Genomic DNA, 18,085 nt, shown 5'->3' on the forward strand with positions numbered 1-18,085 from the left:
TTTACCAGCACTGACCTGTGTCACACACCAGCACATTGTTCCCTTTACCAGCACTGACCTGTGTCACACACCAGCACATGGTTCCCTTTACCAGCACTGACCTGTGTCACACACCAGCACATTGTTCCCTTTACCAGCACTGACCTGTGTCACACACCAGCACATTGTTCCCTTTACCAGCACTGACCTGTGTCACACTGCAGCACATTGTTCCCTTTACCAGCACTGACCTGTGTCACACACCAGCACATTGTTCCCTTTACCAGCACTGACCTGTGTCACACTGCAGCACATTGTTCCCTTTACCAGCACTGACCTGTGTCACACACCAGCACATTGTTCCCTTTACCAGCACTGACCTGTGTCACACTGCAGCACATTGTTCCCTTTACCAGCACTGACCTGTGTCACACACCAGCACATTGTTCCCTTTACCAGCACTGACCTGTGTCACACTGCAGCACATTGTTCCCTTTACCAGCACTGACCTGTGTCACACACCAGCACATTGTTCCCTTTACCAGCACTGACCTGTGTCACACACCAGCACATTGTTCCCTTTACCAGCACTGACCTGTGTCACACACCAGCACATTGTTCCCTTTACCAGCACTGACCTGTGTCACACACCAGCACATTGTTCCCTTTACCAGCACTGACCTGTGTCACACACCAGCACATTGTTCCCTCTACCAGCACTGACCTGTGTCACACACCAGCACATTGTTCCCTCTACCAGCACTGACCTGTGTCACACACCAGCACATTGTTCCCTTTACCAGCACTGACCTGTGTCACACACCAGCACATTGTTCCCTCTACCAGCACTGACCTGTGTCACACACCAGCACATTGTTCCCTTTACCAGCACTGACCTGTGTCACACTGCAGCACATTGTTCCCTTCACCAGCACACTGCAGGGCAGCTCAACAAGGCAGGCTGTCACTGCATCTCATTATTGACATTTTCATGAACTAAAACAAGGGAACTAACTGCCTTTTTTACATTCATGGTAATTTTGGTAACCGCACCATGATTTGTGGATATGCACTGCCTTCCATGTATCACACATACATAGAAGTAGTAAAATCATTGTGAGCATATTTGTCCTAAAAAATTCAACTGCTAGAATTCACACAGTAACCAACAATGCCTAAAAAGTGTTTCTTCTGAAGAAAAATGGATTATACCACATTACACCACAAAAACTCTCATTTCTATATCATGTTAGGGGAAGAAGATATTTACATTTTTCTGAGACAGTAAAATCAAACAGTGAGGTCACTAAATAAACTGTCTCTTGGGAACAGGTTTAATTAATGGGATGTAGACCATCTTAAATGAAATTTTCCATCCTCAGAGATCACCACTGATACCCCACTTCAGCATAGCTGCAATATGGCCAGTACAATAACTTAGTATATTTGCTTTTACTGATCTCTCAGCAAGTGCTGTATAACCTCATTTATGTGACTTTCAACACTGAGATAGGATTTCAAAATTCAAACCCAAATACTTCAATCCTCTTTTTCAATAATGCCTCTGATCCCAAGCAATTCTTAGCCTCTTTAAGATTTTACTGAATAATGCAACCAGTTAGCAGGTAAACCAGCAGAAACTCAATGCAAGTAACCTCATACCTCTGCTGAGCTGCCTTACCTCCTTATGGGAGGTTTGGCTCTTTCTAGCCCTCACTGATGGGGCAATAATTCAGTGGTACCTGACTAAACAGCAGCAGTGCTCTGACTTCCCCTCCTCCAGTGAGCCCAGCTCAGGAAGGGTTGAAATGATCAGTATGAAGAATAAGAAAGCTCAAGTGGTTTGCAATTACAGTATTGTGTTAGGGGTTTATTTCTGGTAATCCCACTCAAAGCATGCTTGCAGTAGCATAATAAAAACTTGTATTAATTTGGTAAATAATGAGACCTAGAGCATGTCATGGAGATTAATACCCTGATGAGAAGTGTGACAGCAAAAAGTCAACCTAAGGCTTCAACCATCCCAACTAGCTACTCATTTTGTGAAGAAATATCTCATTTGACCATTATTGCTACTGGATTCTGTCTGGAATTTTATTCAGAAGGAAAGTAAACACCTTCCTCACATGGTTTTACATCCCCCAAGTGCTACCAAGATGAATTCTTTGATTACCACTGCTACTCTTACATCTTTCTGGAAAATTTATCCTTACAAAGGGATCCAATCCTTCTCTCTCTAGCTTCCTTCTGTACACCAACACACAATAAGCTTTTATAACCATAGTGGGCTTGGGGTAAAATCCATCACATTTTCATTCTATGAGAGAAATAATGAAAAAAAGGGTGGCTAAGTACTTGAGCTGGGTTTCATTCCAGATACTAAGAAAAGCAAACACTCACGCCAATAAATATAAAGCCTCACAACTTGAGACAATAATACCTTCTTGAACCTGGAGGTCCAGCAGTCACACATTTTTCCATCTCTAGGAATCAAAACTGACTAGAACAGGTCACAGAATTGCATCACATCACTGTGACCACTGGATAAGGAAATAACAACAGAATTGTCCTTTTAAAAGTTAACTGTAGACCTGTTAACAGAGTGACCTACATTTGCCTGGTCAGAGCATCTGTAGGAGGGGGCAAAAGAAATATTTTCAGAAAGGAAATTCTGGTTTGACATTAAATTATGCACTCTTCCTTTCCATTGCTCAAAGGTCCAGAAATGCAAACTGACCCTATACAGGGTACAGAGCAGCACAGCAGACTTGCACGTCAGCTGCTGGCAGCAGAATAAAGACCCAGAGCAACAGCCATGTGAGTTGGTGATTTTTGGATTATTTCCTCAGTGCAAATTTTTCCTCTCACTCTTCTTCCAAATACACAAGAAATGCTTTAGGGAAGCCTTTTCCTTATTAACATACTTTTTAACTTGCACTATTTATGCACAAATACTTTAGTTATTTCATTATTCTGGTGATAATTCTAGTTTTTTTCTTTCAGCTCCTATGACCCCAGATACAAAGTACATATCATGCTTACACAAGTGGACACTGAGTTTTGCTGCTCTGCCACCAAAGCCTAGGTGAAGAGAAAGTGAAGGTGGCAGCTGTAAACATCCTACACTCAACACATTAGTGAGAAATTGTGGTTCTGTCTTCTCCATCACCAAAACAGAGAATTGAAAATGCAACATTTAAGAAGTACTAAAACCTAGTCCATGAATAATATTTCTTTTCAAGATGTGTTTTCTCTCTTAAAGCATCTTATCTTTTTCCATGCCCTTATTACTTTTCCGTATGTGCCTCTCAATAAAGATGTCTAAATGCTGTAATATTTTTTCACTATCTCCTCTTTCCTGTTTGTTCTTAGTGTGTGGTGTACTTCATGCACTTTAGCTAGGTGAAAAATAACAAACCAAGTCTGTGCTAGAGGAAACTCAGCTCTTCAAAGCTGGGGAGGGCTCCCTGCCTTTGCCAGTGTACAAACAGTGATTGCAATTAACACATTTCAATCATGCAAGAACTCTTCTTACTGCACTGAGTTAAACAGGGGAGCACTGAAATTTTTTAAACCAGGCTTCTAATTGTAGGTACCTCAAACCTCACTCTCCCTGAACTTCTCATGCATTTTGGTTTCTAATGCCTAACTAAAGTAAGTTTCAAAAGCTGAAAATGTGAATACCCTCTTCAAGACAAGGTATAGCAAATTTTATTATATAAAAGTTCTATTTTGGATTTTGACAAAATAAACCCTAATCAGTTCTTTGTCAGCTGCCTGGAAGCAGACAGAGAACATTTCCACTTGCTGGTAAATGATACAAACACACTGGGCTGCTGTATAGGGCTGCTATTGCTGTCAAAAATCTTTGCCTTGGCAGCCGTCCAATTTCATTCTACCATGTTATCAATGTGAGCTTATCTCAGTCACAGATGTCCATTCATCTCTTATTTTTTATGGAAGTCTGCTAAAATTACAGCTTTTATATAAAGTTCAGTACAGTAAATAGAAATACCCCAAAAAGTTTCCACTGACTGTACAAATTGTGAAAACACAAGTGTTACTTAACAGCCTGACATGAATTTCCAGTATCATCCTTTTAGTGAACACTAAACAGTTCTACAGTATAAAAATCATGTGTAGAGTAACTCACATTTTGAAATCCATTTTCCATATACCTGATAGGAAGAGCAATCTCCTTTGTAAAGAAAGTTTTTACTCTGGATTTTGTAAATCAAGGCAAACTATTAGGTTTGTCATTCAAAATTACTCCATTTGCAAACAACATTTTTTGTTCTCATTCTGTTTTTACAGTCACCACCAAGGAATCTGAAAGTTATGCAATACAACAGGCTTTAAAGCCACCAGGGACCTCCTAACAGAAGATGGAAATAACTTATTATGCAAGAAAGATTAAAACACTGACCTTGAATCCAGTGTTTTGCCAAGGGGCAGAGTGTGTGGGGGTGGAAAATCAACTGTGGTACAGAAGCTTGCACTGTGCTTAGGAAAGCACAAGAATTTTCAAAAGCAGATGCCTCCATCACACAGGAAAGTGAGCATTTCAATATTTCATATGGCAAGGCATTTCTTAGGAAATACCACAGCTTCAGTTCTGCACACAGTCAGTATCGTTTTCTGCTCACCATCTCATGTTCCAGCCAATCCTGCAGTGATTGCTCCAGACCCTTCCAGTCTGTGCTGGCCTGCAGAGGCCACCAGAGCAGCAGGGACAGCCCGTGGGGATGGAAGCGCAGCAGAGGCAGCGGCTGCTGAGCCAGGCCAGCGGGGATTCCCCGGGAGACAGAGGTGCCAAGGGCTAGAGCAAAGAGCCTTTGGATGGCTTTGTGCTGACAGTTCAAGGCCAGGCTCCCAGAGCCAGCAATAACCCAGCCATGCACCACAACCTGGGGCTGTCACACTGCACAGCCCAGAACAGAAGGGCATTATAGCCAATTATTAAGTAGGAAAACAGAAAAAAGAAAATATGACTTTTGTCTCAATGCACTCATGTTAACACTACTAATCCTGTCTCTGGCACTCCCTGAGCTTCTGTAAGACCATCAGTGCCACACTGAATTTATATTCAACAGTTCTAGGCTATCATTTGCATGGGTTTGACAGAAAGACAAGGCAGTGACAAAGGAGATTGGCAACACCAGAGAAGATCAACATCTGAACAGCTGGTCCCAATTTTTGAAACTCTTGCTTCTCTGAGACAGGCAGGAGCTTAAGAGGTTAACTCTATTTTCAAGTATTCTTTTATATGGACAGAGTTTCTTGCAGGGGTTGAGAATGTCTTTATCAGCAGCAACAGAGATCTACTGTCTTATTCCAGTCAGGCTGGAATACTGCCTCAAGGTAATATACTTTCTTAGGCTGTTAAGGACAGCAAAATATCTTTAAAAATGGAATTACAATTGGCTGCTTCACTAGGAATCTTAAAGATGCAGATGATATAAAGGAAGGTTTCCTTGGTTATGTTTGCAGGGGGGACTGGGGTGTTCTCTGTTTGGTTGTTTTTATCAGCTACCCCAAAAAACTTCTCTTCATGCATCTCCCAGAAGAGAGCTGAGAGGGAAAGAACCAAAGAGCTGCTGGAATACATATTCACAGGAAAGACAGAGAGAACAGACATTTAAGGAGTGCTCCATCCCAGGGGATCTCCATGCCTGTTCTGCTCAGTCTCCAGACTGGAAACACATCTATTTTCTTTTCACACACATATAAAAAAAATCTGATAGATTGGTATCTAAGTGCATAAAGAAGTGTTTTTCCAGAAGTGGAAAAATTAATTGGAATTACTTGTAACAGCACAGCTTCACCCAGCCTTAAAGGCTGTCACTGTGAAATTAATAAAAACATATATAGTGCTTAAAGTATTCTATGCATTAAACAAAGAGGAAATTTTGCTAAAAAAGGTGGTAGGAAGAAAAAAAGAAAAAAAACAGAAAACAAAAAGGCAACAAATAGACATACAAAGCAAAACTAGAGTCTTGAATAGGACTAAAGTCAACAGCTAGTTGACCATCCTTTACGAAAAAAGTTAGGTTTTTTCCAACCAATTAGTATCAGACTGGCTGCTGAAGTTAAGAATACAATTAGAGAACAGTTATTTGTTCTGATATTTAATGGGAATGTCAAATGAAAGTGCAGCAGAAAAGGAAAAACCTCTCAATAAATCACAATACAAATCTTAAGGGGAAGTGAGATAATGTGCTTAAATGGTAGATTAATTACATCTGCCCTTGGACATCATCTAAGTAGTCAAGGGAGGGCCCTGAAAGCAGTAAGGCAGCAGGCAGTACACACTGTAAAAGCCGTTCTCGCTCCGTACCAACTGCCCCGGCAGGGCGCGAAGCCCCGCCGCCGTGCCCTGCCGCCCGGAGGCGGCCGCGGCCACGCCCGTACCTCCGCTCCGGCCTGGCGCCGTGCCGCGGGCCCTGCGAGTGCCGGCTGCCCCTCAGCGCCGCCCGGCCGCCCTGGCTGCTGTTCCGCAGCCCGGCCCACGGCTGCTCCTCGTTCCTGTGCAGCGGCACGGAGGTGCGGATGGCAGAGATGACGTGGCCGGGGTAGGCGGACAGCGAGTCCTCGTGGTGGGCGCTCTGGAGGGCCAGAGCGCGCTCCGAGGCCGGGAAGTGGCGGCCCGGCCGGCGGTAGCCGCGCTCCCGGTAATAGGCGGGCAGGCAGGGCCGCGTCTGCTCCATCACGCCCCCGCTGCAGCTCCGCGAGCAGGCGGACCAGGGGCCCCAGCTGCCCCACAGGCCGGGCACTCCGCCGCTGCTGTCCTCGGGTGCATCGCCTTGCTCCTCTATCCTCTGCGGAACCTGCAGACACAACGCACAGCCTTAGGAATCGGAATTCACGCTGGAATAAGAGGGGAGCACGAATACCTCGGTGTTCAGCCATTCACGCCGCAGTCACCAGAGAAACAGAATGGCGTAGGAAGTAACTTGTGTTATTCCCTGCTTGCCAAAGGACTGCCAGTATAGGAGGAGGTCTCCTGCAGCCATCAACCATTGATGGCTGTTTGGGGTTGCTTGTTCTGGATTTTGGGGGGGGTTTGTGGTGTTTTTTTTGTTTGGTTGGTTTTTTGGATTGGGTTGTTTTTTGGTTTTTCTTTTGGACTATCTGGATAGAAATAGATTTTCTTTGTTCTCAGCAATGGAAAAATTGCATGATGCAAAGCTTGGAAATGTGTTAATATTACCAAAAGCAGGAAATAAGGTCATTTTTGGTAATGAAATTGGGTTAACAGACACTCACTGCTCTGCTGCACACTGACGCTTCAACAATGGAGAGTGCTGGTGGTTGCAGTAATATTTCAGGAACTCCCATCTAATGTGGAACTTTTTATAAAGGCAATAATGTAAGAGGACAGGTTGATTTCCAACCAACCCAAAATGCTGCTAGAGTTAACTCTTATATTACCACTCTTACCTCAGTCCTCACATTACCACTTCAGGATGACCCACTCAATCCTACATTCACAGAAATCTCAGTAAAAGATGGGATAAATTGTCGGTCTGGAGTTCAGTGCCACTTAGTCCATACTCACCACTCAGCAGCACAAGGCAAGTGAGAGAAAGAGCCCCAAAGGCAGAGGATCCTTCTCATGAAGGAAGCTAGGAAGGATTAGGAAGGGCAGGGTCTTTCCACAAGGAGAGTTAACCCCTCAAGCCAAATATTTTAAGCATCCTGACCTTTGATTGGAAAGGTAGCAGCACAGCCAGGAAGTTACAATCACCCATCCCCATCTCCAAGGTTCACCCATTCTTGGAGCTAGATACAGTCAGGATTTCTCAGTGTTTTGCACTGAGCAAAGTACTCAAACTTGCAGTTTTTCTCTTGCTTCTCTTGACCATCAAGTTAGATCACAAGTTTTTAAGCAAGTTCCCAATATCTGATTCTCATACTTCTTAATATGCAGAACATTCTTTTAAATTAGCATCCTTTAAGTCGTTTATTAATACTCTGAACAAGCCTTGTACCAACAAGCACACACATGCATCAATTCATCTGGGAGACAAGAAAAGGCACTGTCCAGAAACATGTTTGCTGTACCTCTCCAGCCCTATTCTAGAGCAGCTACCCCCAAAATGAGCTTTGGAAAGCCAGCCTTGTCTGTCTGTCACTTCTCCCCCTTCACGGCATGAGAACCTGAACCCGTAACTTCCGTTAATAATTTTGCCTCAAACACTACTGTATGACAGCACAAGATTACCATCTGCACGCTGGGTCTCTCATCACAGGCACCACACCGTGGTAACTGAGCTGTGCCCCAGTGTGCCAGGGAGCACACCCTCCTCATCAGCTGCCTGCACACAGGGTAGGCTGGGCTGGAACGTGGTCTGCAAGCACGGCTTCAATACAGCATTACAGTACAACAAGCAAGCCAACACAGGGTTTGTGCTGCTGCTGTGTAATAGTCAGTTGTGGTCTACATAATCTGAAACATTTCCCCCATCTGAGGTTGCTCTCACGCTTTCATCACCAGCCACAGAAAAAACTGCATTTAATTATAACTCCTGATTAATAAATAGCATCTGGATTAGTGTGATATGTTACCCATTTCTCCCATGTCATTTGAAAACAGGAGCAGATGTCTCTGTATTTAATGTCTTTTTTCCTGTGCATACCCCATTTGGCATCAGCCTTTAAAGTCCAATAGCCTGTACAACCTAATACCACATAATGTCAAACTTAGAACATGCAGCAGGGTCCTTCTGGCTGCTACATTTGCTTCCATATCCAATAACAGAACACCACTGGCTCACACTTTGACCAACTAAACAAACTATTCTTCAGTTTGTGATTTTTCCAGTGAATATTCACTGCCCATACTTACACTATGCATTAATGTGCTCTACCTCAGATATAAAATGGTAATGACTACAAACAGAGACACTCTTCTGGTCTGAACTCAGTCTGCAGTAAAATTTACTTATTATAAAACTAATGGTTCATCGTTATCAGACAAGGTTTCACTTGTTTGGACTACTTAATCATTCCTACAACGGTTCAGTACACCTGTTTTTTTAAATGCCAAAGACATTCATGCAGGCCACAACTAAAAACTATAACCTACAAGCAGTTCAAGTTCTCACAAACATAAAAAATGTACCATTTTGCAGAAATAGAAACTGAATAGTGAAAAGTGTCAACCTGCTACAGAGAGAACCTTCCAGCTGCCAAACTTCATTGCAGCAAGAATTGGTTCAGATAAAATGATGCTTCATATGACTGAAGGCAATGTAAAGTATTTCACACCCTCTAATCCTCAGAGTGAAAGAGTTGTAGACACAGCACAAGAAGGTTTAATCCAGCGAGTTAAGGAAGAACAGAATAATAAAACTTTAAAAAGTAACATTATCATGTCATACTGATAGACAAATTCATCAATACTACTTAGCTGTAAGATAACAATATTTTGAGATGGGAATTTTCAGTAGCAAATCAGGTTATGAACTTTTATTTTCTTACTTTTCTTACTGATTTCTTACTTTGAGTAAGATATGGGCTGCAGATGGATCTTCAGAGGAGATTATGTGATCGACTCAGTAAATTCTACTAGGAAAGACTGAATAAACTGAAGCTGCTTAGTTTAAGGAATGAAAAACAGAGTGGACAATTATGACACTTGCAAACATTTTACATAAATAAATACATAAATAAATACATAAATAAATACAAAATAACATTTATTTTTACATAAATAAATGTTACTTTTCTCTTTGCAGCAAACTGTTCTTGTTTATAGCCAACACACGAATAACCATTTGGATTTAAATTTAAACAAGGAAAACTACTTAGAAAGAAGGCAAACAAAGCCCGGGAACAAATTGCCTGAGGAGATCCCGGCAGCACTGAGACCAATCCTAAAGCTCTACCAGGAAAACGAGGTGTTACTGACCCTTCCCCAGGGCAGAGGAGCTGAGTTACAGCACTCACACGCCGGTTCCCCTCCTTTGATCCTGTGATTTCCAGGTAACTTAGTAGCCAAGAAGAAATTCTGCCACAGCTCTGTGATATAGCCAAGAAATTACACGTGAAATTACAGGATTCAGCTGAAGTATTTCAGAACCTCTCAGACACACCACATACTCGGAGATCCCTGACATTAGGTCCCTCCTTCTCTTGTTTTAAGAACTACCCATTAAAAGCACACTTTCTGAAAGGAAGAATCTGAGGCTGCACTGGGGAATAAGTGAAATGCAAACTGAACTTTTCTTGCCAAATTAAGTTATGAGAGTAAATTCTTTAAGAGAATCACATAGCCCGTAAATAGAGAGAGATCAACCAAGCCATTTAATCTACTTTCCCATAGTTCATGAGTGATTCTTTCTCTAGGTGACCTAGACTCATTCTAACTACTAGTGCACCACCAAGATTTTTATTTACTGCAAGTTAATCACAACCAAATATTTTGCTCTACAAACTCATTTTTCCCCCTTTAATTTCTCCCTTTCTTTCTTTCCTACACATTTTTCAGTTATTTTAAGCCAAAGCTTGGAAGTGGACACAATACTGTTCACTACATGCAGCTGTACAATAAACAATGTAAAGAAAAGTAAGACAAGTTTACAGGTGCAAGTGCTTGCAATTTCTACAATGGTACCAACTCCTATTAATCTGTTATCAAAGATTCCTTAAATGAGAAATTTTCTTCATAATGACTGTTACATACCAAATATCTTCCAACCTGCCACCTTTTGACCGGTGAGTGGCAAACAGAATTGAGGCTGGATTTTCAGAAGGGTACTTTCAGGGTGACCCCTTCCTTTATTCACCAGGACCCTGCATCCCTTTCTGTTCCCTTTCCCCACTTTTCTTGTATTTTGTCACTTTTATACACAGGAGCTGCACTACATATGGGTTTTATTCTAAAAGAGTTTGTTGGGGTTTTTTTTCCTAAAATCATATGGAATTAAACATTCTACCAGCAGGCTGACATAGATGACATTTTAAATAGAAAAATAATTTATCTTTAATTCATGTAACTCACTAATCATCCTGATCTTGAGTCCAAAAATTCGGCAAAAAGTAAGAGTACACAAGGTGTAGAAAGCCAATGCCAATTTTTAGTACTGCTTCTGCCAGAATTTAGACATAAGATCCACATCTCAGGATTTCAGCAGCAGTTGTTGAAACTATACTATGCAAGAACGTCCCTGAAGAGGAAACAACACTTGAACTGAAAGCCACAACTATTTAAAATGTAACTTGTTGTGCAGGAAGACAGTGGCAGACAACGAAGTACTGATCTGACAAACCCTAATTTTAAATTCTGTTAAACTATAGCTTAAATACAAATTAACTGTTCAGAAAAGTGGGGGGGCATGCTTAGATCAGAGGCCCATTTAACTCAGTACTGTGTTTCTGATTGAGTGAAAGAAGCAAAACTTTAGGAAACAGTGTAAGAACAGGACATATTAGAGATATCCAGAGTCCTTCTGCTTACAGCTAATCAGTAATTTAAGGGCCTCCTCCAGCTAAACACCATATTGCAATTGTTTTTCATACCCACTACTGAACTTATTCTCCATGAATAAAATACGTTTTTTTAGCATATTTTTAGTCTTGTCTTCCAAAAGATTGTACATTTTATATTGAAAAAGTGCTTGTCTTTGTCCTTGCTCTGGTCATGCATGCAGCCTGGCCATTTCACTATGTCTCCCAGATTTTTCTTAGTGACAGATGAAGACTGATCATTCTGTATTCTCCTTCACCATGCTATGATGTCTGATTTGCAATTGCTAACACAATCCAGTTCCAGGATCTCTTTCTGAAATTCAGCCGTCCTAATCTGTTCAATTTCTTTTTGTAAGGAATTCCTCATTCTCAGCACCTTTTTCACTCCTACTTTCTTACACGGGTGTGCAGTGCTGCATACCATACTCCAAATATGAATTAATGATGGAATTTCACAGTAGTAATGATTATAATGCTTGGTGACAGTATATACCTTTTAGCCAGATACATAATTAAGCTGTTATAGCCTTAGCCAATGTTACTAAGTATTCTGTAGGTATTAAGCATGCTATAGCAATCCAAATTCAAAACTGAAAAGGTATACAAGACAATGGCAAGCTTTAAACTTGGAAATATCTAAACCAAGTCAGACATTTCTGGTATTTCTTACCATTTCAGTTTAGATACAATAATGTTATTAGATTTCATAGATTTAATTTTTAACATATTATCCAGTAATTCTTTTTTCTGGGTAAATGCCCAGAATGGAAATGGACTCATGAACAAATTAAAACTACATCACATTTCTAAATATACATCTGAAAGGGATATAACAGGCATAAATATGTTTCTCAAAGCTTTATGGTATCACTTTCACCCAAAGGCAAAGAAACTGTATCCAGAAGAACATTTTATCACCTGCTTAGAAAAATGCTACCAGTGGTATTCACTGAGTTAACCCATATTCATACACTGGATGCAAAGTGGAATTAACAGAAGCCAGCACGTCTTACTTTCAGCTGCTACTCCCCTCTTTGTCCTGTGCTTCCCAGAGCAAAGAGCCCCTGTAAATTCTGTTCATATTCCTCAAAACCCTTCAGGCTTTAGGTGTTGGTTCAGTGTCTCTTCCATGGTCCTTCTCATTACCCCACACATGATAACCCACACCATGACACCAAACTGTCCCTATTGTTAGTAAAGGAGTATCAAGGCACTTGGAAAACATGACTCCTTATTTATTCCATTACTCCAGGGTTGCACTGTCTTTATCTTACACTTCTGACTAATTAAATGTTTCACTAGAGCACAGCCTGTCACAAAGGATATGCATGCAGCTTTTACCACAGCCAGGCTCAGACTGACTAAGGATTCAAAACACCAGTAAAATAGTATATTGATACCCTTTAAAATGCATAGGTCATACTTGGGATGAGGTGAACACAGCATTCTTCATGAACACTCACCTTTCGTGACTAGAATTGATCAAACCACAAAGTAAGAGCTGGACTTTGCCTTCCTAAAATTTCAAGAGTGTAAAAACAAAACCAGTCAGACTCCCAGAAATGATACCTGAACTGCTGCTCAGGGCAGAACATGCCAAGTATTGAATGGCCTGAGGAAATGTTAGTTTAGTTTTAGAACCTTTTCAAGTGTAACATTTTTGTGTTTCTCTGCCAGTGTTGTAAACAGATCTATGGAAGTCCTTTAATTCTGTCACCAGTCTAAGCATCTTAAGGGAATATTCTTCCAACATTAGCTCAGCTGATTTCCAATAAAGTCCATACCCTATATACCTATGACAATTTCCCAGCAGCAAGGCTTTACAATCCATTTTAAATATGTTCATTTGCAACAATTGTATTTTTTATCCCTCTTACAAGAAACATGTGGGACATTGGTGGTTTGATAAAAAACAATTTACCAAGCCCCCCCCTCCCCTCAACACTTGCAGATAACTTCTCTCAAGGCTAGCAGAAAAATGGAGCAGAGGCCAAACAAAACATCATGACACAATGTGTACATGTCTGCCTGGTTCGTGTGCTCAGCTATTTTAATCCTTCAGTGCATTTTGGAAGCCTTTAATCAGAGAAGTAGTAAACCATTTGAATTTTACAGTACGTGGTAAGTGTAAATATTACCAGCTTAAACGATTTGGCTTTCCGTTCTTTGTATAAAATCTCTGTCTGAACATCTGTGCCTGTGAAGATTAAAGGGCTAAAAAGCCTGGAAATAGAAGACCTTTGTATTCACAAATCACTGAAGGGAGTTACAATGCATGGACAGCTTAACTGCCCCTTCAACCAACTCCGACCACATCTGAAGAAACCTTAACATTATTTGAATAGTCTAGAAAGTAAACAGCTCTGAAAAAGGTTCAGAACAGTTTTTGTGCCAACAAAGCTTGAAGCTTCTCCCAAGTCTGGCTTATTTTTTCACACCAAGACCACCTCCATTGCACTCTGGGAGATTAGTGTTTTAAAGAAGAAGTTCCTTTTCACTCTTCTGTGAGACCATTAAGTGCTTTCAAATAACAGACAGCTCAGTCCTGACCTCACTTCTACCACTTCTATACAACCATTCCTTATCCACGGTAGGATTGCTTCTCATTTACAGTAAGGTAAAGATTATAACAATCAGACCCTCACTGTATCACAAATTAGGCTTCTTTATTTTTAGAAGTATTTCCTCACCATTCACTATCATTTGTGGCCTTGGTCACTAAGCTCGTACTACCCTTGGACTCCTCCAGGTCAGCCATCTACAGCTGTGACAAAGTTGTTGCCATTCTATTTATTTCTACACTTCGAAAAATTCTTTGGGATCCACATATGGTAGAAATACACATTTTATTTATTCTGTAAGTGCCATAGCACCTCTCCAGATCTCTCGGTGAGTCATCCACCCATCGCTCCAGAAGCAGAGAGGACAAGCTGTCATAAAATAGAAAGCAACATTCCCTAACAGAAGAACTCATCTGTGAATCCAAAAAGCTCCTAGTCTTTATACCCACTCTTATCCACAGCTTGGACAGAACTAGCATGCAGAACTGCTCTGAAAGACGAGGAGAAACTTATCTATGACTCTGAAAGCTCACCTGCACTGGAGTCCAAATTAACTGTGATATTTTCATATTTTCTTCCAGAAAAACACAGTCCTGCTCTAAGCTTAAAGAAGTCAGTATTTTTAATTTAAGGATAAAAATAAAAGTTCAGAGGTCCATGATAAAGCAGGTTAAAAGCAACAAAAACATTGGCCTTGATTTTTCGAAGAGTATATTCACATAAAATAATGTATCCTTATCCTGTCTCCTTTCCCCAAACAAAGATGAATTTTATTTCCTAACCACTTTAATCCGTAACATCAAGGACAGGGAATTAGTAACAACATAGAGATAGTAAAAAAATTCTTTCAGCTGTTGTTCTAAATATTCTGTTGTACTAAAAGGCTAATTTTAAAGAAAAAGTCTTTTCGTGGTCTAAATCACATCTCCTGTTTCCTAAGGATTACTGCAATTAGAATAGCAACATCATTAGCTAGACTCTATTTTACCAGAGGTTATGAAAGGAGCAGATGTATATCTGTAGAGTTAAAGTCAAGCATCTGTGCTGAAGACAAGCAGATATACTGACCAGTGAAAAACTGCAAGAGAAATATGGACTCCCTTGCAGCTGAAGTGTTTCATACCAGTGATGTGGATGAAAATATAATCACAATGGACAGCAGTTATCCTAGAAACAAAAACATTACCAGAAAAGAAGGGGTGACACCTGTAACCATTTGTTGCAAAGGAACAGCAGCTGTTTAAACCCACAGTGACTCAGCCTCTCCAGTGCAATCCAGCTCAGTTCCACAGCGCAGCCAGGCAGACCCCAGTGACTTTGCTGTGGCTCTGTTAGCAAGAGCTGAGTTCCAGCTCAGCAAATCCTGACAAGTTACACACTTGAGTTACTGCTGACCATGGGGCAGAGCTTCACCCTGCCTGGACTGCAAGGAAGAACACAGCCCTCCCTTCCAAGCCTCTGCTTTGGAGCTTATTTAAAGGCAAGGTGGTGACCAGCTGTGGTGGAGGTCCCAGGGTGCTCCTTAGCTGTTAGGCTTTAGTCCTGGTGCCTGGCCAAAAGCCAAGGTTAGATATTAACTACTTTGTCTTACTCCAAGGAAGGACAGAGCAGACTTGCTTCATGCTTCACATTGTACTCTCTTATAGTGTGTTCAAGTAGCTGAGCTGCTCAAACTGCTCACCATGACCAAATCAGAGATCTTGGCCACCTTTTTCTTCCCCCTGCTCCACTCTTTTCCCCCAGTTCTTGCTTCTGATCCTGGATGCTGTTCCTTATTTCTTTTGACTTAGCAGTGATGACCCCTCCACAAGGGTATTTGAATCCAACACAAGAGAGAGGGGAAAAAATAGCCAAAAAAAACCCAACCCAATAAACCCCAACACATATCCCAAAGCACATTAATCTCAAAATTCTGTGAGGAGTATAGTCACATTCACTTGATAAATAGTTGCTTTTCATAGAAACATTGTGTGTCTGATAGAGATAACATCAAGTTTATTTCTTCTTTAATTTTGAGCCAGCAGAAAGAAATTACGCTGAGCCCTAAGAAGCTCAACATTTCTTAACAGTATTGTACTGTCCCAATGAAAAACTTGTAAAAATAAATCCTGACACTGCTTCCATACAATAAAAATCAGTTTAAGACACTGCACCTCCACTAAACTCAATACTCATCTACAACTGAGTGACAAAAAGATATGCATCAATTCAATGCTCCTATTCAGTGCCATAACAGAAGCAAGATGTAAAACCAAAGCAATATTCATGTCAGAAATTTTATTTGGACAGACTTTACTACTATTTACATTACCAGTTTTGTTAAAATGAATAAGGCATAAATATAACTGCAGCTTACTTAACACAGAAACATATGATTACTCAAAAATCCACCCAGCGGTGACTTCTGGAAAATTGGGAATACAGACATCAATGGTTGTCTAGGAGAAGGACTGTTTATAGTAACCTTCACACTACGACACTTATCAGATAAGGTTAAATTTCAATAAAATAAACACAGGGAGAGAGAACAGAGAGCTTGACTGCATCATGAGCAGCAGCAGGGCTGTTCAAATGTCCAGTAGTGAGGATAAGGCAAGTAAATTGTTCAAATAATAAGAAAGATTTCAGTTTATCCAGCTACAGAAACCTTGGCTGATTTTAAAAGGCAAGTGGCAATTATTTTGTTTCACATAAGGTTTCCCTCTTTTATCCTGTTATTGATGAGTATTTTGGCCTTACAGAGTACACTTGATATTAGAAATTATACACTATGCATGAGGAATAAATAAAATCATTATAAAAAAGCTCCAAGAGACTTCCAGCCAACACTGCAACTCCTGTCTTCAGCAAAAACCCCATAAGAGTCTTTTGCATAAGAATTTTTATTTCTTTCTAATGAACATACCACATTTAATGTATTTACATTACTGTACAAACCTGTGCCATTTACAGAGATAGAATTAACAGAGTAGTGGCCTAAACTCAGATGTAGGAACATATAAAGAAGGGCTTTGTTTTCAGTTTTTGTGCACTTCTGACTGCAGAGACAGTATTGATTAAAGTAAAGAAGCTCAAAAGATACTTCTATATAAAACTCAGCCATGTATTTCTGGAACTAGGAAGTCTGTATTGGTCAATTTATATGTTTGACAAGCTTCCAAGACTTTCACGCAAAAATAATAAAGTCCAAAAGCAGAAAACATTGCCCAACCCAACCTTCTCTCACAACTTTCCCATTTGGTTTTGTCATTTCCCCAGGTCTTAATTCCAATATGTGCACTTCCTGCTATGGAAGTAATTTGGCTCATCCTTCTAGCTATCAGTCTCATGCTGTTATGCCAGAAACAGATTTTTGTGTGTGCATCTGAGGAAGCAACCTGCTAAATCATGCTTAGCTTAATGCAAAATAAACACACAGTAAGAACTGGAGTATGGTCTAATGTTTCATTAGACTTCAGCTCTAGTTATTGGATTCCCCATACTGTACCCTTTGAGTGTGCATATGAAAGTTAGCAAGCACCACTTTCATTATTGACTGTTTTGTTAAAATTGTTCATCAGATCCCTCATCCTCCTCCTCTCCCTTTCTTTCTTTCTGTACAACTGAGCTCGTCTCACATAGAAAGAACCCTGCCAAACAGCACAGACATCCACCCAGAAATACACAGGAGATGTCAGCAAATATATGTTGGGGTTACTGCAGGAAAAGAATAGAAAGAGCTTCCAGAGCTACAAAGCTGAGAACTCACACTCAGAAACACATCTGACTTGGCCTTCAGAGCTACTAACAGCCCCTGTTGCATGGAGCTTATAGGTAGGGCAGAAGGTTTGTGAAAAGTGTAATAAATACAGAGTTCCAGCCCAAACACAGTTTGGCATGAATAGAATCCTCTGCTTTAGGGTAAGAGCTGAGAATGACAGCCAGCCTTGGGGCCCTGAGAGATTGTCACTAGGAAACTTGTGCCTTGTTCTCAGTAAAAGGGACGTCTCCAAGGTGGTTACCATGCCCTGAAGTCCCTTTAACTAGTACAGAACACACTCCAGACCCGTGGCATTTCTCATTCAATTGAAAAC

The 18,085-nt window shown here is 40.8% G+C and overlaps 1 protein-coding gene across 2 annotated transcripts in view; it reads right to left on the reverse strand.

Annotated features, from left to right (window-relative positions):
- THSD4 (thrombospondin type 1 domain containing 4) overlaps positions 1 to 18,085 on the reverse strand; it is a 242,744-nt gene that overhangs the window by 199,215 nt on the left and 25,444 nt on the right. For both annotated transcript variants that reach the window (XR_011003831.1, XM_068204088.1), the window contains exon 4: positions 6,391 to 6,806. Coding sequence is in view for 1 of the 2 variants with exons in the window: in XM_068204088.1 (XP_068060189.1) it covers positions 6,391 to 6,806 (416 nt within the window). In the remaining variant the exon portion in view is untranslated. The remainder of the gene's footprint in view (positions 1 to 6,390; positions 6,807 to 18,085) is intronic.

This window comes from Anomalospiza imberbis, chromosome 13 (assembly GCF_031753505.1).
Source record: "Anomalospiza imberbis isolate Cuckoo-Finch-1a 21T00152 chromosome 13, ASM3175350v1, whole genome shotgun sequence".
Lineage (NCBI taxonomy): Eukaryota > Metazoa > Chordata > Aves > Passeriformes > Viduidae > Anomalospiza > Anomalospiza imberbis.